Source organism: Chelonoidis abingdonii, chromosome 3 (assembly GCF_003597395.2).
Source record: "Chelonoidis abingdonii isolate Lonesome George chromosome 3, CheloAbing_2.0, whole genome shotgun sequence".
Taxonomy (NCBI): domain Eukaryota; kingdom Metazoa; phylum Chordata; order Testudines; family Testudinidae; genus Chelonoidis; species Chelonoidis abingdonii.
In genome coordinates this window covers 65,251,813-65,277,365 of record NC_133771.1, presented here as the reverse complement: position 1 = coordinate 65,277,365, position 25,553 = coordinate 65,251,813, and the positions used below count along the sequence as shown (strand labels likewise).

The following is a 25,553-nucleotide window of genomic DNA, read 5'->3' as shown; positions in this document are numbered from 1 at the left end:
TGTCTCTGCCCCAAAGGCAGCAGAGCCAAGCAGCAGGTCCTGAGGCAGCCCCCAGCACAGAACAGACAAAGTCAGCTTATGCAGAGCAAACTTGAAGAGTTTGGCAGATAAATTGGAGAGACTACTAGGTAATGTTTCAAATACTGTGCTTCACTATTATCATCATCATTTGTAGGCAATACTCTTATTCCCATTTTACAATGGGCTCAGAAACCAGATCTCCTGATACTCAGAATCTTGTGAGTGGTCTATCAAACCAACCTCCTCTTCTCATGGGGAAATATTTTAGATAATGTTATTGCTATTTTCCTAGATGTGCATTCCCATATAATAAAGAAATGTTACTTAAAAGAAATCTATCATCTTAATTATGTCTGGACTAGGTTATTCTCGTACGATTTTGTGAAGATACTGGAGTTGTATACTCAGTTATTTAATACATTTGGCTATTGAATGTGTTGGATGACTCTCACACTGTTGGTCTTAAACATTCCTGGATTTATTTATTTATTTTAAGAAATGAAGCATAAACCCTCCAAACTTCACAATATACAGGGGGGAAATGCACGTAGCTTCAATTCATTTCTTTTACTGCTGAACAAATTCTAGTTAGGGAAGAGGCATAAGTGATTATATAACATATGAAATATGTTTGTTTCCACAGATGTTAGTCTCCAGATGTTAACATGTTTACAGAATTTAAGATATTGTGACTTTCAACTTGAGGTTTATTCTTATGACAGAATGGATAAAACAGGCCAAAAAGCAAAATGTTTTGACTTAACATAGATTCATGTGTGCAGTGTTGTTCTAGCCATCTTGGTGCCAGGATATTAGAGACACAAGCTGGGTGAGGTAATATCTTTTATTGAACCAATTTCTGTAGGTGCGAGAGACCAGCTTTGTAGCTTCACAGAGCTCTTCTTCAGGTCTGGAAAATATACTCAAGGCATGTCTACATGTGCAGCACCACTGCGGTGCATCTGGTGAAACGTTCTATGCCAATGGAAGAGAGCTCTCCTGTCGGCATAATAAAACCACCTCCACTCTGACATACCACTGTGCACTCCAGTGCTTATGCTGGTGTAATTTATGTCACTCAGCGGGTGGTTTAGTCACACCCGTGAGCAACATAAGTTATGCTGACATAAGGTGTCGTGTAGACATAGTCTCAAAGGGACACTAAATACAGCTAAATACAAGGTGGAAAAGATTGTTTTGTGTAAGTAAACGTGTATTTCAAGAGACTGTTCAAAGTGAATTGGCCTGTTAACACCTCTCCAGTCATAAGAGAGGGGAAAAGAAAAGCTGAGGAAGGGTCAGTTAGTGGGTTATATATTGTTGAAATAAGCCATAAATCCAGTGTCTTATCCAGTCTAGCAAAGTTATGAATTTAAGCTCTCAGGTTCATCAATTGAAGGTGCTGGTCAGGTGTCCTTTGAGGATAACCACTGAGAGGACAGATAGAGTGATTGTTTTATGTACTTATGCTAAACAATATGTTCCAGCTTGTATTTAGCTGTGACACTTGGGGTATGTCTACCTAGGGATAAAACATCTGCGGCTGGACCAGGTCAGCTGATTCAGTCTTGCGGGGCTTAGGCTCCTGGGCTGAAAAATGCTGTGTAGACATTTGGGTTGAGGTTGAAGCCCAAGCTCAGGGACCTTGTGAGGGTGGAAGGTCCCAGAGCTCAGGCTTCAGCCCAAACATCTACACAGCAATTTTTAATCCCACAACCAAGCTCCATGAGACTGTCAGCAGACCCGGGCCAGCCACGGCCATGCCACGTGGCTTTTATCCCCATGTAGATGTACTCCCAGAATACACTTCCCAGACCCAAAGACAAGCTCTATGTAAGCTCGAAAGCTAGGCTCTCTCATCAACAGAATTTTGTCCAATAAAAGATATTACCTCACCCACCTTGTCTCAGATGTCATATCAGAAACAAGAGTTTGGTTTATAACATCCTACCAGCTTCTCCTACTACTCCACTATAGAAAATGTGAATGAAGTAAATGTTCTTGTAATTTCTAATTTGCAGAATCAACGCATGAATGTTAGACAATAAAGAAATAAAACATATATCCATCCTTTTTCCACTAGCCATTATATAACTTTCAAATAGACACACAATATTTTAAAACTTGGCATTCCACAGAAAGAAAAAAAATAGACAAAACCCACAAAATTCTTTGGGAAGTAGAGGTACCATTGAGACCACAATCTCCCTGATTTTAATTCCTGTGACTGGTGGCACAGCAGCAATTGCAGGGAAAATCCTGCTTAGCTCCTGCAGCCCCTGGAATGAGCATGCCCAGTACTAGTCTCTACTAATTACGTGCAAACTGATTTTTCAAAGGGTTTAAAATTTGGATTCTGGGACATATGATACTCGTGGCCATACGTCCTTGGATTTTTGAGGCACATCCAAAAAATGTTCAGGCCAGCTCTGAACAGAGGAATAATATTTGAAATATATCAACCTGCCAGAAACTACTGAATCTCTGTGAAGAAATACAATGGAACCCAGAGAGGGAAACTCAGCAAAGCTGTTATCTACCCATGGTTGTCAAGGCAACAGGAGTCTTTGGGTTCCAGCAAACAACATCATTCCAGAAGAGCTCTCTGCTCACAACACATAATAATGCATGTCATTTATTACTTGCATATCATTTACAACTGTGGGCTCTTCATAAACTGTGTGTTCATGATTTGGGGTGCAAACTCTTTGAGAGCCTGGAGGTCTTCAGTAACTGCTTTGGATTGGCAAAGATCAATAATCTCTTGAACACTTGAACTACTGCTACGACCAGTCTCCTCTGTAAAAAATTGAAAATTAATCCCCGATATGTTCAGCTGCATTGAACTAGCTGTTCCATCTGGTTATTATAGGGATTGGTGAGATGGAAAGACTGTTCCCTCTTTCCATTAGAGACATGTGCAACTGGGCTCTTCTGGCAGGACAGGCAGTGAAAGCACATTTTACAGCCACAATCAATTCATTTACTTTCAAAAGTATCTTCCTCCACAGATCATCCACAAGATTAAGCAAATATGCCAGGCATGTAAGACGTACAGCATTTAAAAACAAAGATTTTAAACCTCAATCCCAAACTTTCCCCATGTATGTGGCATTATCAGTAACAAATGTAGTAATGCAATCAAATGGCATTGCGCATTTTTCAACAGTGTCCCCTGATTGCATTCTGACTGTTTTAAAATTGACTGCTTCCAAAACTTCACAGTGTAACAAAAAAACATCCAACTTATCTTCACCTGCTTCTGAAGTGCCTGCATTATCGCTACTTATTGGAACAGGGACATCAAGAATGTTAAGCACATACCTATGTTCAGAAGCGGTAGTTTCATCTGCCACAATGCTAATTCCTTAATAGGACTGCAACTTTTCCTTTAATTCTTCAATACGACAGTCAGACACTTTGGGTAAATAAAACTTTCTAAGCTGATTTGAACTTGGTAGATCTGCTGTTGTTCTCCTAGTCTTACTTCAAATTAATCAGTTTTAAAAGATGAGTGACTTATGTGTGAAATTCCACAAAGGCCACATGTAACGTCCTTAGTTATTGTTGCTCAGGGCTGTCATTAGACATGCTGGGCCCAGGGCAGGAACTAAGGAATGGGCCCCCATGAAGGTGCCTGCACTAGTCTCTGGGGAAGGAGCAAGCACTTGGCAGGAAGGTGTTGATGTTGACTGACCTACAGACTGGGTGGCCTGCTGCGATGAGTCAGGGAGAGGAGGTAGCGCTCCCTTTCTGAGGCCCACCCCACCTAAGGGAGCTGACAGCCAAAGTTGAAAAAGCCACAGAGATCTGTTAAAGTTATGTGACCAAATCATATCCTTAATCATGAGAAGATATTTAGTGTTACAAAGATATTGTAAAGTAATCCACATCCTGGTTTTACTGAGACAGTCCCAGTTTTTACATAAAATGTCACAGTGTGCCATGGACTTATCTTCACCCCTGAAATGTCCTGGCTTTTCATTTTCATCAATCAAAACGTTTTTTTAATGTGCATTCAATATATACTGCTCTTCTGAGTAGAATTTCCTCTGTATACTAGAACAAACAGTCCAGTGAAAGATGTGTTCAGAATGCCAAATAGTGTTTGGAGTGAAAAGTCAAATTAGTACTGATGTTATCAAAGCTGTTCTCTTGTTCAACACGAATAGTCACAAGGCGTAAATTTTTAAACAGGGAGAGTAATTAACCATTGGAACAATTTACCAAGGGTCGTAGTGGATTCTCCATCACTGACAATTTTTAAGTCAAGATTGGATATTTTTCTAAAAGATATACTTACTCTAGGAAATATTTTGAGGGAAGTTCTATGGCTGGTGTTATACAGGTGGTGATTACATTGGTCCCTTCCAGCCTTGGAATCTATGGCCTTGTTCAGTATTTCAAGATAAACTTATTCAAAACAGTGTTCCTAGGGAAAAAAATCCTCCACTCGAGAAAGTGGTGTGTCTGTTGATTCAGCAGCTGATGTGACATCAGCATCCTTTTTTTTTTTTAAGAGACTTGTCTTCTGTATTATTATATTGTGACCCACAAAAAAGTGTCTCCAGTTTTTATTTTGAAAAATATGGTCACTTGATTTATTGGGTATTGTATTTGAGAGAAACTGCCTTGTGAGGAGGCCTCTGCTCTGTATGTTTTATATGGCAATACACCATGGAAGAGGTTACTGTCCATGTGGATGTTAGTTTCCAGTGACAATGGAGTCACACATTTATACTGTTCATGGGCAGTTATGCAAATTAACACTATCTGCTGCCATAAAGCTTAATATTGCACATTGTGCAATATACAAATATTATTCAGAGACTGGTCCCTGAATAGTGTACTGTTTGTTTTTTAAAATGTTATGTTCTAAGTGCATATATGCTTCATTGAAAGTTTGGGCAGCTCTGCCACAGGATATTCTTATTGCAGTGACAGAGAGATGAGCAATATTAATTTACATTACATGTAACTTATTGTTCAGCTATTTAAATCTTTTCCATTATAGTTTCTCCATCATGGATTTCATGCCAACCTTTTAAAAGGGTAAAAAAGGAAACATGACATGTACATTACAACTCAAAATAACCTCATAATCTCATTTATGTAAAACCTCTCTTGCTCCACCTTGCCCCATGTCATCTATCCCTATATCTGAAAGTATCCACAGGTGCGTACAGCACGAATAGAAAGACAAGCTCCCTGATGGAAGAGTAAACAACCTAAATGTCAGATGTGAGCTGTGGGGATAATGAATAGTAGGAAAAGGATGATATGAGGAAGGAAGAAATATCTTCAAAATCATGCAGTTACTAGTACTATTTGTCTATATGTCCTGGTGGTTAAATTAACAGAGTTTTAAAAATATTTTATACTAGCTTATATTAAAAATTATTTTAGACATGTTATAAGAGATTTATCTGAATGAACTATTTTAGTTAGAGAGCACAGTAGCCTGGCACAACTTAACAGGAAAGTATTCCAAGTGTAGGAGCAGCTAGAAAGAAGGTAGAGGAACAGAATGTCAAGGCTGGCATCATTGGTAGAGCGAAAGCAGCAGAGAACAATGTAGAAGACTAGGCCTGAGAGGTAAGATTAGCATTTGGATTGTGATCTTGCAACTTCCTGCAAGTTGTTGAGAGCCTCCAAGACCTGTTGACTTAAATGCAGAAGTTGGTCCCTTAGATTTCAAGCTACTTGGGGCAGGAATTGTTTCCTTAGTCTCTCTGTACAGTATCATCGAGACCTATGTTACTGCATGGAAGTGTTCTGAAGAGTATTTATAACATGGAGACACTGACTTGTGCCTTATACACACACTTTACATTGACCCAAGGAAATGATCATTTTAAGATGTTAGGATGTAAAATGCCACCTGTCAACCAGGTGGCTACCGTGGCTTAGGTAAAATGACCATCAGTGCATTTGGCCTGACAAATGACAATCAGTGCATTTCCACTGCATTTGTGAACTCGTAACTTACGACCCTCTGCAGAGAATTTTCAAAACTTTACATAATTATTCAATTAGAAATAATGTTATTATGTAGGAATCATGATTCTCAATCATTTTGCTTTGTATTGAGTTTGCAATGTAATATGTCAATGTATCTTTTTATTTATATATTAAGTATTCTAGATATGAGACAATGCCTGGGCAGTATTAAAAATATAAAATCAGATAAGTCTATGGTTTGGCAAAATTCTTACACTAACCTATCGTTATGGAATGATTACAAGATGAAGTAGTTTGTCCTGTAACTGAGACAAAAAAAAATAATATGTGGCAATAATGTGGCGAAATACAATCAGAAGTCTTTTTTTTTACTGTATGTCCAATTCTCAATTTAGCATGAAAGTAACATTTGTCCTTTTTCCCCATTATGTGTAATTGCATACCCAGCAAGAGGGTAATTTTCATTGTCTTTAGTATTCTAATTATCTGCTTCTGTTTTATTGCAAGTAAAATGTTCACCAATGTGCATCTTACTCATTAACTCTTGTAAAGACAAAGATACTCTTCTGTAAGATATAGTGCTAAGTATTATCATACATAAATGTTCTTCATTGGTAATAAAACAAAGTATCATGGCAATAAGATAAATTTTATGTTCACGGGAAATACTAGTTAGTCTTGGATTTGCTAACAGATCTTAAGAGGCTTCAATGTTTCTATGTTCTATGTAACACAATCATCAACAGTTCAGATTGTCCTCACAGTAGGCTCATCAATACTTATTGCTAAATTAAGAAAAAACACATTAAACTAAGAAAATGCATAACGCCATTAAACAATTATCCAACATAACACAATTTCAATACTATGAATATACAATGTAATTATTATGACAAATATAATTAAAATATTTTTAAACTAGTCTACATCACTTGGGTCACAGTCATAAAGGTTAACAGCCTTTTTACATGAGCAAGGTCAGCATCCACTGACTCCAGGGATTACTGTTATACTGGAGTCATGACTAATAAGGAAAGTACTAACTTTTAAATAGGTATCAGAGGGGAAGCCGTGTTAGTCTGGATCTGTAAAAGCAGCAAAGATTCCTGTGGCACTTTATAAACTAAGACTTATTGAAGCATCCGATGAAGTGGGTATTCACCCACGAAAGCTCATGCTCCAATACGTCTGTTAGTCTATACGGTGCTACAGGACTCTTCGCTGCATTTAAATAAGTGTCGTTTGACTATGTAATTACTATTATAGGGAAAGAGTACAAACATCTACAGATATCTCAAGAATGGAAATGCCATTTAGAGAGAGTAATTTATTACAAACTAAGCCAACTTATTCCATCCAAAATAACAGGATGGAATTAGGACACAGAATGTATAGGTTGAATATCAAGGAAAAGCTTCCTGAGTTTTTCCCACAAGACCCTCTTCTCCTCACATAACGCCCTCCTAAGCTGGTCCACACAGTCTCCTCATTCTCCAGAGACCCAGGTAAGTATTGGGACCTCTTTCTTCTAGATGCTGTCTAATCACAAATAAATAAATAAATAAATAAAGTTCTATTTTTCTTCAAAAAATTTTCAAACAGTTTTAGTGAAAGTGAAAAAAAGAAAAGCCAAAACACACATTCAGGTACCTTTCTATAAAAATAGATTTTGACTCCAGCCTGGCACTATCACGAAATGTTATGAAAGTGCTGCTCAGCTTGCTGTTTATTGATACATTATAGTTATAAAAACACTTTTATAGATCTGGAAGATCAATCTCTTTTCCCACTAATCCACAGACTACATTACCTGTGTTACAGGAATTATGTACTCATATTGCTCTCTGTATCCAGGCATACGCCTTCCTTATACAGAACTTGTCAATAGATCCATGAAAGACTAACCTGCAAATTTGAATGTTAAGAACTCCTATGGAATTTCCATTGGGGGAGGAGGATAACTTAGGCACACATGTACAAAACTGATCTTCGTTTAAACACCTCAATCATTTAAAAAGTTTTTCCTAAAGCAGCCAGAAGTGTATTAATGGGCTGCAAGGTTTCAACTCAAACCCTTTTTGCATTTCTATAACTCAAGTAGTAATCTGAATCAGAAAAATTTTAATATTCCACACTCCTGGCTCAAAAGTGGCAGTCTACTTTTAAAAAGTAGTTCTAGAGTGCTGTCCTTGTAAGCCAAGTATCAGCCTGAAGCGTACTTTTTATTAGACCAAAAATAGGCGTTTAAAATGGAAAGTGACAAACTTAACTCTATTAGCACAAGTGGTACAACTATGTCATTTCATAAGTATAGGTATTCACTTACTGCAAAACCTTGGAAGCAGTGTGAAATGGCAGAGAACAGTAGCTTCTGGCCAAGGCATATGTAATTCTGATCCTGAGATACCTGCACTGAAATTACAGGGTTCAATACTAGGAGGGTGCCTTTGGTAGGTGCAATGAGAGAGCACAGTCATGGTTTCTGAGCTTGACATTCCATTTGTCACAATCCAATACGGTGAAGTAAGCTGTGGGGAGTGGGAACTGCAAGTTGATGGGCCAGCAAAAGCACAATGGCTATTGTATGTCACAACCATTGAACAGCTGCCTGTGAGCAATATCATACCCTTAGAATACTTAGACACATTTTGGTATCAGCGACTGGCCCTCAGGGCTACCCCTGCTCTCCAGGTCTTCAAAGTGCAGCTCTGGAGCACACTTGAGAAAACCACTACCACAGCCAAGTGGCGTGGGCAAATGAAAATCCTTTCCATGGAGTTTGCCTTTATAGGATTGCATTTGGGCACTGTGCTTTGGACACTGCATTTCCGTCTCCTGCCTCTCTTGCTTTCCCTTCTGCTCAGGGATGCTCATTTCAGTGCAGTATTCACTCACACTGTTAAGCACTCATATAGCTGACATTTGTGGGCGCAGGATTGGGCCCTTTCCAGAAGTCTCTCTACACAAATGTATAGCAAATTACAGGAGCCCAATGTTAGCATTTGGTTGTCCCCACTTTTCAGCAATACTCAGTGGACAGAAGAATCGCGCCCATAATTTCTTACTGAAGAGCACAATCAACCTCTGAACTATTTTGTTCCTCTTTGCATTAACAGAGGAGGTTAAAAACAAAAATTACAATTATCTCGACCATTTGGTTCCAGAGCCACATTAACCACACAAGAGATCAATTACTGGGAGCGGACCACATCCACCCTGACTGAATTGGCCTTGTTATCACTGGTTCTCCACTTGTAAGGTAACTGCCTCCTCTTCATGTATCAGTATATCTATGCCTATCCATAATTTTCACTCCATGCATCTGAAGAAGTGGGTTTTGCTTACCCACGAAAGCTTAAGCTCAAATAAATCTGTTAGTCTTTAAGGTGCCACCGGACTCCTCGTTATTTTTGTGGATACAGACTGACACGGCTTCCCCTCTGATACTACTAACCAACAAATAATCCAAAAGGCCTCAGCTTAGTTTATTACGGTTTTGGTACAGCCAAATCATGAAGAGACAACGACAAGGAACACTAAGCATGTTCTCAGCACTTTTTTGACCAATGCTATAAGCAGCCTAGAGAGAGGAAGGATTTAAAAAAACAACACCTTTAGAAATGACGTGCAATCAATTATGTAAGTAACACAACTCTTCACGGTAATGTATTGCATAACTATACTATCTAAGAAGCACACTTGAAAATGCTAAATGATCTCACCTTCTCTCAATGACCAAAGTTCACCCGAACATTCTCAACCTCACTGCATGCCCAAAGCTTGCAGTTTTAACTATTGTGCCTGTGGTGGTGCTGGGGAGAATTGGGTGCCCACAATTAGACACACTAAGATGATTCAATCCTTGTCTGGATTTAACAATCTACTAAAACAGACACTTCACTGCAAAGATCAATTTATATAGGGTCTAATCCAAAGACCAGTGAAGTAAACTGGGACTTGTTCCATTGGCTTGAATGGTTTTTGGATTAAGCCCATATTACTCAAAATTCTGGAACAGAGAAAATCCACCCAATCTAATCTCTAGTGCTTGCAAGCATCCCTGACTAGGATAATGTAGAAGGAAAACATGGGCTTCCTGAAGTCATGCTGTCTGGGAAAATAAACAGTATTTTAAATGGTTTTGTGATTTATAAAGTAGCAGCAAATATTTAATCTAAAATACATACACTAAAAAAATCAGCTTTTGAATACCTTCTACCACAAAACAGCTTTCTGCTAATTTATTGATAAAGTAGAATTGCTACTGAATAACTGAACAGTATCTTTATTTCTTCGAAGAGTCATATTACATTAAAATAAAAGCATCATACTAATAGTGTAAAGAAACCATCTTAAAACCTAACTACAAAACCAGTAAATAAAAATAAAAACAAAAAAATATTCTTTTCATGGGGGAAAAATTATGATTTGAAGACAATTTCCTATGTCATAGAACAATAAACATTATAAAAATTATCAGGTTTGATACTGAAGTTTTCTAAATATACACAAACTCTGATATAAAGTTTAGAAGATATATATCACTCCAAGCTTTCATTAGATGTCAGATTTGTGTAGAAAAACTGCAATTTCAGTTCGTTAAATATTGCACGCAAAGATTAAACCGTAACATTAACTTTACAAACAACTAAGAGATGGGGTTCAAATCTGGGTAATATGCTTTCTAAACAAAACATATGTTTGTAAGTATTTGCTGTAACAAGCAACTCATAGGATAAAATAAAGAGTTACAGCTTAATTAGTCAAGTGAAAGTATTTCTCGTACCATCAATATTTATAACATCTTTATCTTACCTTTTTGCTATTCTCAGACTGAATAATGAGTAATCTTTGATCAGAAACCAACATCCTGATTATTATTAAGTATTATTTGTATTACCATAACGCCTATTAATGGACCAGATCAACACCAACTTTAGAATCAAGGGACAGTTTTCTTCACTGCATACAAACAAGAGATAAACCATTTATCTCATGACAAGCCTTTCTAATTCTTAAGATTAGTAAAATATTACATAAAAAGGCAGCAGTGATGCAAATTCTCTGCTTTTATTCTGTCAGAGAGTCAACAGCACTTTCTACAAACTAAATGCTTGATTTGCCACTGTCAGAGAGGGATTTGCCCTGAGTAGCGCAGTGAGTGCACATTTAGCCTCCCACAGGATAGCTTTCAGTTATGGCTGGGATTCCACAAGAGTCCTGGGAATGCACTGACAACCCCTTCCAGATAAACTTTCCACCACAAGTGCCTTAGGGTCGAGATGTTAACATATTTCAGAGCTAAATCTAGCCCTGAAACCCCAAAAAAATTAAAGCAATTGGATTAGACAGCAACTTTTTTAAAATTATTATTTAGCATAATTTCACACTCTGAGTTCCTCACAGGACAGTAGACAGCAAGTGGAAAGTCAAATCAAACCAGTTGTTTAACTTGGTTTAAGAGAGGCCTCCAGTGGCCGCTGTGAAGTACAACTTTGTGAAACTAGAAAATTATTGATGCTGTATTTTTAAAACACCGATACAAAGTTCCCAACTAGAAGCAACATTTCAAAATGTAGATTAATTAGTCAGCCATTGCAAAGGAAAAATCTTGACATGTTGCTGCTTGTCTCCAAAGCACTAAACAGTTTTAATCCACTTTTTCCCATCCCTCACCGTAAGCTTTAGTTATGTCAAGTAATTCCTAGAGTTTGATATTTCTTATTTAACAAATCTTGCTTAAATTACTTAATTTTAAATAGTTAAATTGAAAATTGGTCCTAATGCTACTTTTAATGATTAAATAGAAATAATTATTAACACGAAGTCCATATTCTGAATTTAAATGGTGTGTCAGAAGTATACCTGTAGCCCATGCAGACAAAAAAAATAAAGTGTCTCATTCTCACAGTAAAAAACGGTTACCTACCTCTTATAACTACTTCAAGAAGTATTGCTCATGTCTATTCCAATAGGTGTGTGCGCGCATGCCATATGCACCTCTATTCTTCCCTAAGCCACATGCCAGTAACAGAGCGCAAATGCTCCATTCCCAGGACATCAGGCATGACCCAGCCTTCTACACTGAATGCACAAAGCCCTTTCATAAGTCACCACAGCTCTTTATTGTAATCGCAGAGAATGAAGGGGCTTTCCCATATCGTCCCAGCGCATGTTGTCATGGATCATGTCCTGCATCAGAATGTGCTATGACCTAGCTAAGATTCCAACCCCGCCATTGACAGCACACTCCACAAGAGCACAGACTTTGTCTGCCGCATTTCTTGCACAGATCCCTATCCAGGACATATGCAAGGCAGCAACATGGTCTTCCATCCACACCTTCCCGTCGCACTACGCCATCATCCAACAGGCGAGGGATAATGCAACTTTTGGCAGGGTAGTCCTGAATTCAGCAACCAGGTGAACTCCAACCCCTCCTCCGGGGAAACTGCTTGGGAGTCACCTCTTGGAACGCATATGAGCAATCACTCGCAGAAGAAAAAATGGTTACCTACCTCTTGTAACTGCTGTTCTTCGAGATGGTATTCCTCATGTCCATTCCAAATCCTACCCACCTCCCCTCTGTATTCTGGCAAGAAGGAACTGAGTAGGCACCATGTTGGCAGGGACCTATATACACTGCTATGAAGATGCCACTCCAGGGGTCTCCATAGCCGACCCAACAGGTACCGCTAGGGGAAAAGCTTTCTGGCAATCGTGCATGCAGCGCATGAGCAATCACTTGAAGAAGAACTTAGGTAGCCCGAGTGGAGGGTTTCCTACTTCCCAGCAGAACTTCCCTAACTGAATCCGAATACTGGAGTTCTAGCGAGTTCAACCATGGAGTTTCCATGCTGTGAAGTGGGGGGACTCCAGGTTGGATTGTTGTAGACAGCCATTGTCCTGTGTGATTAGGGCCAGGCATATTAGAAGGGCTACTGGTCTGTCCACTGATAGGTTCAACAGCATAGTGAACCAGTGCTGGCAGGGCCATGCTGGCTCTATGGGGGATCAAGGAAGCCCTGTCCCGGTGTGCATCGAGAAAGACTTTGTGTACGAGGGGGAAAGGCGGGAACGCGTATAGCAGGTGACTCGTCCATGAAAGGTAAAAAGCATCTGCGATGGAGCCGGGGCTGTGGTTCAGAAAGGAGCAGAACTGCTGGCACTTCCTGTTGCTCCATGTCACGAACAGATCCATGTGGGGAAAGCCCCACTGGTAGAAAATCAAGAGCACAATGTCCATCCTGAGGGACCACTTGTGACTGTGGAACGAATGGCTGAGGTGATCGGCTAGCTCGTTTTGTGCTCCGGGAAGATGCAACTCCTCTAGGTGTATCTAGTGTGCGATGGAAAAGTCCCACAGCCCAAGGGCTTCCTGGCACAAGAAAGAGGAGTGAGCACCATCCTGTTTGTTTATATAGAACATCACTGTGGTGTTGGTGCTGATGGACAACACACGTGCCCTGAAGGTGGGCCTGGAACACTTGGCATGCCAAACAAACCACCCTCAAATCCCTTACATTGATGTGTAGCAATAGTTCTGCCTGGGACCATAGGCCTTGGGTTCTGATATTGCCCAGGTGCGCTCCTCAACCCAGCGCCGAAGGGTACTCCCGCAAAGGGTACTCCCGCACAGACCACTTGTGACTGTAGCCACCAGCGGAGAGACTCGAGAATGTGAGGAGGGAAGGTAACTATTCTGACCAGTGGGTCCCTGCTGGGCCTGTAAACCTGCACCAACCACGCTTGGAGGGGCCGAAGAAGCAATCTGGCATGCTAGAACACGTATGTGCCAGCCGCCATAGGCCCCAGCAGTTTCATGCAATTTCTGGTGGTTATTGTGGGGAATCGGCAGAGGTTCTTGATGATGTCCCTGACGGCTTGGAAGCGCGGCTCGGGCAGGAATGCTCTAGCTTGCATGGAGTCCAAGAGAACCCCTATGAATTCTATTCTCTGCGTTGGGGCTAGTGTGGATTTGTGCACGTTCAGTATGAGGCCCAACCTGAGGAAGGTGGCCCAAGCTAGAGACACATGTTCCACAACCTGTGCTTGCGACTTGGCCTTGATGAGACAGTTGTCCAGGTACGGGAAAACTTGTACATGATGTTTGCGAAGGAAGGCTGCCACGACCACCATACACATCATATATACATGGGGGGGGGGGGGGCAAAAGGCCTAACGAGAGCACCCTGAACTGGTAGTGCTGGCCTCTGACTACAAAGCGAAGAAACCATCTGTGGGCGGGATAATGGAGATATGAAAGTATACATCTTTCAAGTTGAGGGTGGCGTACCAATCCCCCGAATCCAAGGAAGGAATGATGGAGGCCAGGGAGACCATGCAAAACTTCACTTTCTTTATGAATGTGTTGAGGTCTCGCAGATCCAGGATAGGTTGGAGCCCACTCTTGGCCTTGGGGATGAGGAAATAGTGGAAGTAGAACCCCTTGCCCCTGAACTCCTGAGGAACCTCCTCCATTGCCCCTGGAGTAAGGAGTGATTGCATCTTCTGCAGGAGCAGTTGCATGTGACAAGGGTCCCTGAAGAGGGACGGGGAAGGAGGATGAGAGGGAACAAAATTGAATAGAATATCCCACATGCACCATGCTCAGAATCCAGCAATCTGACATTATCTGGGACCAAGCACAGTAGAAGTGGGACAGTCAATTCATAAAAGGAGGTAAGGATCAAAGCTCGGTACTGTTTCCCCGTCCTCACGTCCATCTTCAAAAAGTTAGGCTTCCAGCCAATTGGCTGTTTGCAAGAATCCTGGCCTTGGCCTAAGGAGGACTGGGGCCCAGAGTAGAAGTGGGAAGGCGGCTGAGACTTGCATGACTGACAGTCAGTCAGTCAGTCAATCTCTGGGGTGCAGGAGTGTGGATCCCCAAAGACTTTAGGGTCACCCGTGAGCCCTTAAGACTGTGCAAGCGAGAGTCCTTTTTTTGGGCAAACAAGCCCACACAGTCAAAGGGCAGGTCCTGGATAGTGTTCAGGAACTCCAGTGGTATACCCAACACCTGCAGCCACGTGTTGCGTCTCATTGTAATGGCAGTGGTCACAGTCCGAGTCTAACAGAGCCTGGCAGGAGGTTCTTGAGACCACTCTGCCATCCTCTAGAAGCGCAATAAACTCCTTGCGCAGGTCAGCCAGGGAGCAATTCCTGAAACTTTGCCAATGCACTCCACAAATTGAAAGCACAGTGGCTGAATACCACTTGCTAGCTGGCAACTCAAAACTGAAGACCCTCGGTCGAGTAGATCTTCCAGCTGAAAAGGTCCAGCTTCTTAGTGGCCCATGACTTCAGAGTAGGACCTGGCTGCCCCTGCTGCTCCTTATGATTTGCTGCATCAACCACTAGAGTCCTCGGTTGGGGGTCGGCAAATAAGTGTTCATATCTTTTCTGCGGCACAAAGTACTTCCTCTCCACCCCTTTAGCAGTGGGTGGTATTGAGACCGGGGTCTGCCAGAGCTCCTTAGTGGTGTTCTGTATAGTTCTTAATGGGGCAAGGCCACTTTAGATGGACCTTCCGGGCCAAGGATGTCCACCATTGGGTCCGACTCCTCTGTGACTTCCTCTGCCTGGAGGTTTAGGTTTAGGCCAGCCTCCTAAGAAGGTCCTGTTGCCCCCTGGTGTCTATCGCCAGCAGGGTGATGGTGGTGTCGCCACTGCCTCATCCAGTGAGGAGGAGGCCCGTGGGATTGGGTCTTCCTGACCTTCCAGCTCCCTAGAGGCTGGGTTAGATGTGTCGATCTGCCCCATGACTGGAGGTGGCTCCAGTACCACCGGTGGTGCTGGTTCAGATGCTGTGCCCAGGTGTAAAGGCCCAGAATCCTTGTCCTGTGTGGGGTCCTCCGGAGCCCTGGGGATGTGGCATGACACCAACATAGCTATGGGGGGAACACACAGTGCAGATGCCACCAATGCAGTCCTGGTGCCCTGTCCCTGATAATAGGCTCAAGGAGTCCAAAAGGGACATTGTGCTGGACCCTGCCCCTGGGGTGGCCAGGATACTGTCAGTTCCGATGAGTCCATGATTCTGCGGTGCTGTGACCGTGAGCAGCACTGGCTGCATCGGGAGACAGAAGACTCAGCCTCTGACTCGGAAGAGTACTCTGAGCCCAACCATGGGGGGCGGAGCCCGATATTACCAGGGACCGGTACCGGGGTGATGAACTTCGGCCGACGTCTAGAACAGTTCCAGTGTTCGCATCTGCAGGGTCAGGGACTGTACTGTCATGGCAAAGTCCCACACTGCCTTCAAGGTATCCGGCATGGAGGGGAAATCGAGTTCTTCCTCCAATTCCTCCTGAGTCAGGGAGTCCATCAGTATCAGACTGAACAGACCAGGTCTTGAGGGAGAGGCCATGGGTGTCCCGACATGGAATCCCCTCGTGGTGTCTTGATGGGGGCACGACCCATCTGCCTTCTTCCTCTGCGGCACCGGGGACTGTGAGTATTGCCGCCTGCTAGATCTGGCTTTAAGAGCCAGGGAACAGTGCTAATGTTCCTTGGAGGACTCCTTTCTCAATGCTGGTGCCTCCCGCACCAAGGCCAGGGTGCTGTGCACCAATGACGCTGGTGCCATTTCCGGTACTGTCTGAGGGCGGAGGGCCAACACCATTAGGAGGAGCTTCACACAATAGTCCCACTCTCTCTTAGTTCTGGGTCTAAAGCTCCTGTAAACTGAGCACTTGTCTGTCTGATGACCTTCTCTTAAACCAATGTGACTGAGGCATGCTCTGGTACCTGGGGAAAAGTAGAGGGGGACACCCCCCAAACTAAGCTTAACTAACTATAAAACTACAACCTACTGTAACTACAACTCTTTGAAACTATTTACAGCTAAGACAAAGTGAAACACTAGCTAGGCACTTGCGCATGCAAGAAATTGAGCTGCTCCAATGACCATCACTGGTGGTAAGAAGAAACTGAGCAGGCAATGGGACGGTGGAGACCTATACACACAGTCATAAAGGCGTCACTCCAGGGAGCTCCACAGTCAACCCAACTGGTACTGCTAGGTGAAAAACCTTCTGACGATCGTGCACGTGGTGCATGCACACCTGTTGGAATCCACATGAGCCATCACTCAAAGTAGAAAGCAAAGAATTCTGGAACAAGAATGTCTGCAAATGTCCAGCTTCTGTAGGGAGTAACAAACACCTGCTGCTTCTGGGAAATAATGGGTTCTCTGTACTGTATTGAAACAGGGCACTGGGTCATGGGAATGTGCAAATATACCAGTGTCTCTGTTACAACTCTTAGGCCTTTTAAAACTGGAAGCTATAGTCACAGGACAGATGGCTAGGATCAAGCATGTGACCTACATCAGATGCCAGATATAAGGCTTCCTACCTCTCAGGCATGGGCAACACACAGGAGAGACCCACAGTCAGGGAAGGATGTGGGCTGGGGCTCCACATGAGTCAGGTGGATAGTTGAGGAGGGAGACCAGGGACAAGTGAAGTCTTACAGCTTGTACACCCTAGAGCTTACTTTGGTATAACTTATGTCGCTCAGGGGTGTGAATAAGCCACCCCCTGGTGTGGACAGTGCTTTGTCAGTGGGAGAAGCTCTCCCGCCAACATAGGTACCACAGCTTGGGGAGAAAAAGTAATTATTTTGACAGAAGAGCTCTCTCCCATTGGCATAGAGCAACTGCAGAAGCAGAACTACAGTGGTGCAGCTACATCGGTACAGCTGTGGCACTGTTGCAATACCAGTGTAAAGTAGCCCTTAATGTGGGTCTCTCCATAGTATCCAGGTAAGGGGCTACAAAGCCTAGAACAGAGGTTCTCAAACTGGGGATCAGAATCCCTCAGGGGGTCGCGAGGTTATTACATGTGGGGGGTGGGGGTGTCAGCCTCCGCCCCAAACCCCACTTTGCCTCTAGCATTTATAATGGTGTTAAATATATAAAAAAGTGTTTTTAATGTACAAGGGGTGGTTGAAGTCAGAGGCTTCCTGTGTGAAAGGGGTCACCAGTACAAAAGTCTGAGAATTCCTGGTCTAGAAGGAGGACATATGAGACCCTGTTTTAAGGGGAGAAAGATGACTAATCCTCCAGGGGCACAAGGGACATACTATTGGTCTCTAATAGTTTCCAGGTGCTTTCATTGATGTTGATTTTGTTTTGAACTTGTTTGAAAATAAAGCCAACCCTGAGGAAAAGGATTTGGACAGAATGGGACTACTTTATTCTACTTTTTCTGGCTAATGAGTTTGCCCACTGACTAACACATACTTACAAATGAAAAGTCAGTTCTATTATGCAGAAAGGTCAGATCCGATGATGTGCTAAGTACCCATAACTCCCTTGCCTTCAATAAGCCTTTAACTGTTTTGTCAGCAAAGTCAACAGGAATAGCCTACACGTGGCAAAACTTGGCCATAAGTTTTCTAACCAATTTTTTAAGTCCAAAGTAAATTACCCTTAAAACACACAGCATCAGATTCTGGACTACATCTGAGCTGCATTTGGTATAGGAGGGGATGCAGGACAAAAGAGCTCTACATTAGACATACATTAGAATACGGTAGTCCCCAGCATTCTAGCATGGTATATCAGAGCATACCTAGTAATAAATAAATAACAATAATACTTAGCTCTTCTACAGCTCAGTAGATCTTAATGTAACAAATAAGATATATACTTGGAGATAGGTTTACTATATTTGGATAGATGAATGTTATTCTTATGTTAGTAATTATCATACATTGTTTTTCCACCTTGTTTTAATATTCCAGGATCGGTTGTTTCATCAGATTTTTTAAAACAGCTTTATCTTTAAAGAGATTGAAGAATTAATAATATTCAGTCTCAAGTATATATATCCTCTGAATAGCATTATTCTTCTATCAGGTTAATTAATCTATGAGGGGGGTCTCAGTCAGATATCTGATTACACTGTTGATGTCACTTACGCATCATAAATGAGTGAAATGTATAAGCAAGTCTTTACTTCTACCAATAAGTCCTTATAACATCTAGACCTGGAAAGATGGACAATTTGCCTAATGCAGATAGTAATAGATTTTAATCTGTTCAATTCTGAACCCATTTTATCAACATTAATTTATATCCCTCTATATTTTGAATGCCAGGTCCTAAAATAATTAGGGAACAGAACAGAGCATTAATTTAAAGGTATACAAAAATGTCAGCATTCAAACAGCCTTTGAAACTTAAACACTATATTAACTTACTGCCCTACTTGGTATAAAAAAGCCCAAATCTTTTGACATCAGGGAATGCGGCAAGATCTACCTATTTACCCAGGCTGATGTATAGCTAATATTTGTAGGTTAACTGGGGTATTGTAAATTTAATTTTATTCCTGGCTAGTTATTTTCTCGTTTAGAGAGTGAAGCTACTGTTTGTAATGTTTATCCGATTGCATTTATTGAACTGAAGTAGCTTCTATGTAGCAGCCACAACGTTGCTCCAAAGGACTGGGGGAAGTATGCCTCTCCCTTTTCCTCTTCTTCAAGCATCTACCCAGGCCAGTTACTTAACCTGTGCACATAGCCCCTATTTAAAGAATCTCATAGCCAAAGCATTTTACAAACATTTATCAAGACAATATTTAGAATAATTTAGTTTCCAATTTTTCTTCAAAGCCCTGGCTGACATTGTTAATTACACACAATACTGGCAGACCTTTTAAAATGTTTGGCTCCCTCCCACCAAGCGCATGCTCTCACCAGCTTAGAACTAAGCAGCAGCAATTTACATCGTTTTCTTTCTATAAACATATTTTTTTAAATTATAGACATCAAATTATTTAACCTGAAAAATGCAGAGGAATATCCAGCCCTTAGTCTTTCACAACCATAAAACATATATATTAAAATATTGATGAGAGACTACTGACATTTGTCTTCTAATGCTACTGCAAATAAAATTTTCATTATTTCACTGCAGCTTACCAGAATTAATATTGCCCAAACTCTACTGAATTCCATAGGGTTAATTCTCCCTTAGATATTTAGTCTCATTAAATAAAACAATACTAAAATTATTTTATAACTTTTATTACATATTAAAATAGAGCCTCTGGCTCTTTTTAGTTGAACAAAATGTACAGGATATTTGCAGGTATACAAAACAGAATTCACAATTTTAATAAAAAAGATAGAAGAAAACACTTTAAAATAGTTTCCACAAGAACGGTCACATTTGGATCCTTAGGAAAACAGGAACAATTCTAGGCACTACTGGGTATAGCGCCTGCTACCACAAGTATTCACAGTGACTTGCAAATGTGCATATTGTTATTTATTATTTGTATGACCGTAGCACTTAGTAGCCTGTTATGTTAATATAGATGATATAAATGGGCCCAAAGAGTGTTAACAGGGTTTGTGGTTTGGCATAGAGAGACCTCAGCTTTCTTGGTATCATGGCAAACACATCATTAAAATTCCTTTTATTAAAGATACAGAGAAGAAGGAAAAACAATTAATGCATTGGAAATGTAAAGCATGAAGTTAGGCTGTCATTTTAACAACATCCATTGTTCTCTTCCCTTTATCTAGAAAGGGTCTTTAGGGGTGGGGGAAGAACCTTAGATGGTATTAAAGATGTAATAACTATTCTTTGATTTATACATAAGCTTTACTGTCATAGAGGCCAGGATGCAGTGCAGAGGCACGGGGCCTTAACATGCATAATCCAGGATCTCTAGTATCTGAATAGAATACACCAGACTGTTTGTGGGTTTTTTAACCGCCTATGTAAGTCAAACATGAACATACCCAGAATCAAAACCACCTCTTTCCACCGTCTCCATTCTCTAGGCAAGTGGGAAAGGACACAGATAAGAGGAAAACACAAGCAACTGTTATTTATACAAGACAAAGTCCATTTTTCCTTAATATACTCTAGACTAGAATGTCTATAACCACAATAAAAAGCCTATTCTCCCCACAAAGTATACACAAAAAGAGAGGAAGGAGAGTGAGTATTAAGACTTAATATGAATTGCAAACTTCAAGGCATAAAGATCTACCAGAAAAAAAAAAATCTATATGTTGGCTATGTTAATATAGGAGTTGAGGGAGGAAAAAGAAGAATCCAAAAACCAGGAAAAACATAGAAATCTGGAATAATTACATTCTGAAATAAAATCTAACTCTGAGGTTCCCATTCATTACAAATAATGGAATGTGGTTTCTTTGCTTGGCTGTAATGAACTGCCAGGGATTGCCAAGAAGAAAAAAATTAATTTCCATCAGAATCACTTTCCTACTTTCATATTGGCAAAGGCCTATACTATAATGTCACGTCCCAACTTTTCCAACTCTGTTTTTAATTAAATTAATCACCTTTGACAAGCCTGGAAAGTCCAAGTCAAATGAGGAAATACGAAAACCTGAAGACTTCAATGTGATACTTCCTTCTGCCCCCCCTCAGCCCCAAAACCTTGAAGATTAATCTTATTGTCCCAAAAATCTAAAAATATAACGAGAAATTGTACTTTTCCTTGTAGGAAAAGATTTTTGAACTGAGATGAGAAGTTCAAATTTCTTTATTATTTCTAAAATCGACGCACAAGTATACACTCTATGTAATATATTTGCCATAAGGAGCACAGTTTACTCAAGCTTCACTATATTTAATTTCCAATCATAGTAAAGCTTTAGCCTCTCTCAAAATACCATAAGCACATTTGAAATTTTCTAACTTCAACTGAATGTTTTGAATTCTCACCCCTCTGAAGTTTTAACTTCAGCGCTCAGTGCCTCATATTTAATCCTAGCTTCACTCTAGCTAACCTCATTATCTCCAGACTGATTCTTGCCTGCATATTTATACCTGCTTCTGGACATTTCCATTACATGTGTCTGACAAAGTGAGTATTCACCCACGAAAGCTTATGCTCCAACACCTCTGTTAGTCTTTAAGGTGCCACAGGACTCTCCGTTGCTTTTTACAGATGCAGACTAACACGGCTACCCCTCTGATACTTAGCTTCACTCAGAATATACAGAAGTACCAATCTCTTTACCAGCTACTTTCTGGCAAGTGGCCAGGTGCCACGAATGGGGGAGTGAAGGTTACAGATATTGAGAACTTTCTTTAGGTGCCTCTTCCACTCCATCCAAGCAGAATCTGTTTTCAAAAACACCTCCAATATGTTTGCTTATCTATGACCCTTCTGCTGGCAACTCTATGAAGGTGAAAAGGAAGCAGCACAACAAAGAAAAGTCACAAGTACTGTAGAACAAAGGACACTTGAGGAACAAAGCTAAGTTACTGCAGGGCCACCCAGAGGCGGGGGCAAATGGGGCAATTTGCCCCAGGCCCCCAAGAGAGTTTTTTGGGCCCCTGGAGCAGGGTCCTTCACTCACTCCAGGGGCCCCGGAAAACTCTCGCGGGGCCCAAGCCTCCAGAGCTTCTTCCGCTCCGGGTCTTCGGCGGCAATTTGGCGGTGGGGGGTCCTTCCATCCCCAGACTTGCTGCCGAAGTGCTGGGTCTTTGGCAATTCGGCAGCGGGAGACCCCCGCTGCCAAAGACTGCAGGCCTCCTGAATCCTCTGGGCAGACCTGAGTTACTGCTGCACTTAAACACATGATATTTCAACTTCCAATCAAGCTGTTCAGTACCTTATTTTTTCAAGGTCTCACCTGTACTGTAAGCTATTATATTTACAATATATCTACCTTAGAAGACGACAGGCACATTCAACTGTGCCAGAATTGAACCTGTGGTTCCAGGGAATCTGAATTTCAAATCAAATGCCAGACCAGTAAACGCTCACCTTTAATGACGTGAAAAACAAAAAATGCTAAAGTGCTGCTGGGTTTAAAAAAAACAAAACCACTTTTTTCTAGAAGACAGGCTTAACAAATCAGCCAGGTCACAAATGTCTTTACCCACCTATAATTAGATAAAACTGTCACCATGGAGTGGCAAAGAAAAATCACACACACAAAAATAATTCCCACTAAATTCCATGGGCCTATGGATGCCAGAAGAGGAGAGAGAGAGCCAGACACATGAGGAGAAAAGTGATTTTCAAGCATTCTGTTTACCTGCCTTAAACCTATACTGTAAACACCCTGGAATGCTGTTAAATAAATTATAAAAATCCTTCAAAAGAACATGCTGGTACACCACTATTGGTTAGTGGTCTAAACTGTTATCCTCCCTTTAATGATAATGAGGCACATAGGTGTTCTGCAAATGTTTCCTTTGTATTTACTGCGCAAATAATAATTTACAAACAAACATAAATCTTCAAACAAACATAAATCACAAAGCCCTATTCCCATTACCCTCAGTATTAAATAATTGTAGATACTCCTGGGTACATCACTCAAAATAATGTTTTATGTATTAAGTAGCATTATATTTCTACCTTGCAAACAGCCTCTGTATCCCAAGGTAAAATGGTCTTCAGATCAATTACTTCGCAGGACACACCTAGCTTTTCCTGAGCCATGGTTGCCACCTCTCGGATAACGTGCACCTAAAAATGCAAGATAATGCAGTAGTTGAGTTATCTGAAATATTAAAGGGATGCTTAAAAATTTGCTTAATTATGCACTCAGTTTTAATGGTTTAATATTTTAATTCATGATGATTTATCTGAGAAAATTTAGCATGGAACAAGCTACTTGAGTACTTTAATAGATATCTAGTCCTTTGCTCTGTTTTTCTCATTTATTACTTGAATTCTGTGTTAAAAAAATAAGAAATAACCCTCAATCTACAACTACCATTTAGGGAAAATACTTTTTGTTCAACAGGAACGTTTATCCAATTGCTGGCAAATATCATCCTTAGATGGACTGAATCAACCTTACCATTTTAATATACTTTGCCATCCCTAATATTTTTTTAGACCTTTGAACAGACTAAGACCAAAACTACAGAGTAATAATTTTTATAATAGTAGAATGGGGGGCGGGTGGCAGGGAGTCACACAGACAAAAAAAATAGTATTAGGTACTGTACATACTACAATCTACAAAAAGAAACATGTAATAGATTATCAGGTGTGTGTCTCTTGCTTTTAAAGTGTTGTCACAGGAAAAGATTAGAAAGGATAAAACACTGCCAAAATTAACAACACTGTCTCATTCAAAACAAGAATACAATGGTACTTTATTAGCAAGATATGAAATCTGCATACTCATCAGTTAAAGCAGTATAGAATTTCAGTGCAACTTTGATCAATGTCAAATTTTATCATAACATAACTATATCAACAAATATGTAAAAAGGCAAGTATCACCCCCACAGCAGGAGAATTACACTGAACAGGAATGCAGCTAGTTTTGGCAAAGGAGAAAACAAAGTATTCATTATTTAGTCACGCAATCCATTTAGAAGCATATTCTTAAAAGCTTCTTAATATACATGTAAAACAGCCTGCACCTCCCGACATCCTTTTTACAAACAGCATTCCATTCATTTGTATGATCACCCAGAATAACAATGGGTCAACACTATAATGGTAAAACATAACATTGAATGCAAATATTACAAATCAAACTTCTAGCTTTTTTGTCTACAAACTCTTTAGTGTGTACAGCCTTTCACAAAACAAGCATTATATAGTAGCTAGCAAATATTTTGACTCTAGAAGTAACCATCATAGTAGCAATTTTTCCTCTCCTGTAAATCATTACCCACATAAAAAATGTTTGTTTATGGGGTAGAAAAACAGAGAAAAATTGTTTTCAAATTTAAATTTCTACAAATTCAAACCAGAAGGTTCTTAAAAACTCTCATTTGTGCAATGTATTTTCTTCTACTAAATAGTCAGCTAGCACATTAAATGGATAAATGAAAGTCAGATGTTGACTGTCACCTTTCTAGACCAGTTTGCTTCCTCCTACATCTTTAAGGACTAAAATGGCATTGAAAATGGCCCAGCTGGTTTGGTTATTCTCTTATCAGCTCTATGTATCCTGATGGGGAGGCAAGTGGGGCAATTTGCCCCAGGCCCCGAGCCCTGCAGGGGCCCCCTTTCCTCCATCCCCCGGCTCCCCAACGCGCCGCATACAGGAACGGCCCCCGACAGAACTAAAGTGGCCTGGCTCGGGTGGGGCCTGAGCTCCGCCCAACTTAGAGCCGCATGGTAAGGGGGCGGGGCTGTGAGCTCCGATTCTGCTGGAGCCACACCGCTGCAGGGCTGTCCAGGGTCCAGGGCAGCTCCTGGACACTGAGGGTCCGAGAGAGGGGAGAGGTGGGGGCAACCCAGGAGCGGCCCTGGACAGAGCTAAAGCAACATGGCTCTAGCGTGGCCTGAGCTCCTCCCCGCTCGAAGCCCTGTGGTAAGGGGGCAGAGACTGAGCTCCTCCTGCTCGGAGCTGCACAGTAAGGGGTCAGGGCCTGAGCTCCTCCCGCTTGGAGCAGCGTGGTAAGGGGGCGGGGCTGCGAGCTCCAGGCCGCCCGCAGGAAAAGATGGTTACTCACCTTTGTAACTGTTGTTCTTCGAGATGTGTTGCTCATATCCATTCCAGTTAGGTGTTCACGCGCCGCATGCACGTTCGTCGGAGAAACTTTTACCCTAGCAACACTCGGTGGGCCGGCAGGTCGCCCCCTAGAGTGGCGC

At 41.3% G+C, this 25,553-nt stretch overlaps 1 protein-coding gene across 1 annotated transcript in view; it reads right to left on the bottom strand.

Moving 5' to 3' along the window:
• BCKDHB (branched chain keto acid dehydrogenase E1 subunit beta) overlaps nucleotides 1–25,553 on the bottom strand; it is a 315,214-nt gene that overhangs the window by 159,322 nt on the left and 130,339 nt on the right. The window contains exon 8 of the mRNA XM_075063818.1: nucleotides 23,349–23,459. Coding sequence (XP_074919919.1) covers nucleotides 23,349–23,459 — 111 coding nt within the window. The remainder of the gene's footprint in view (nucleotides 1–23,348; nucleotides 23,460–25,553) is intronic.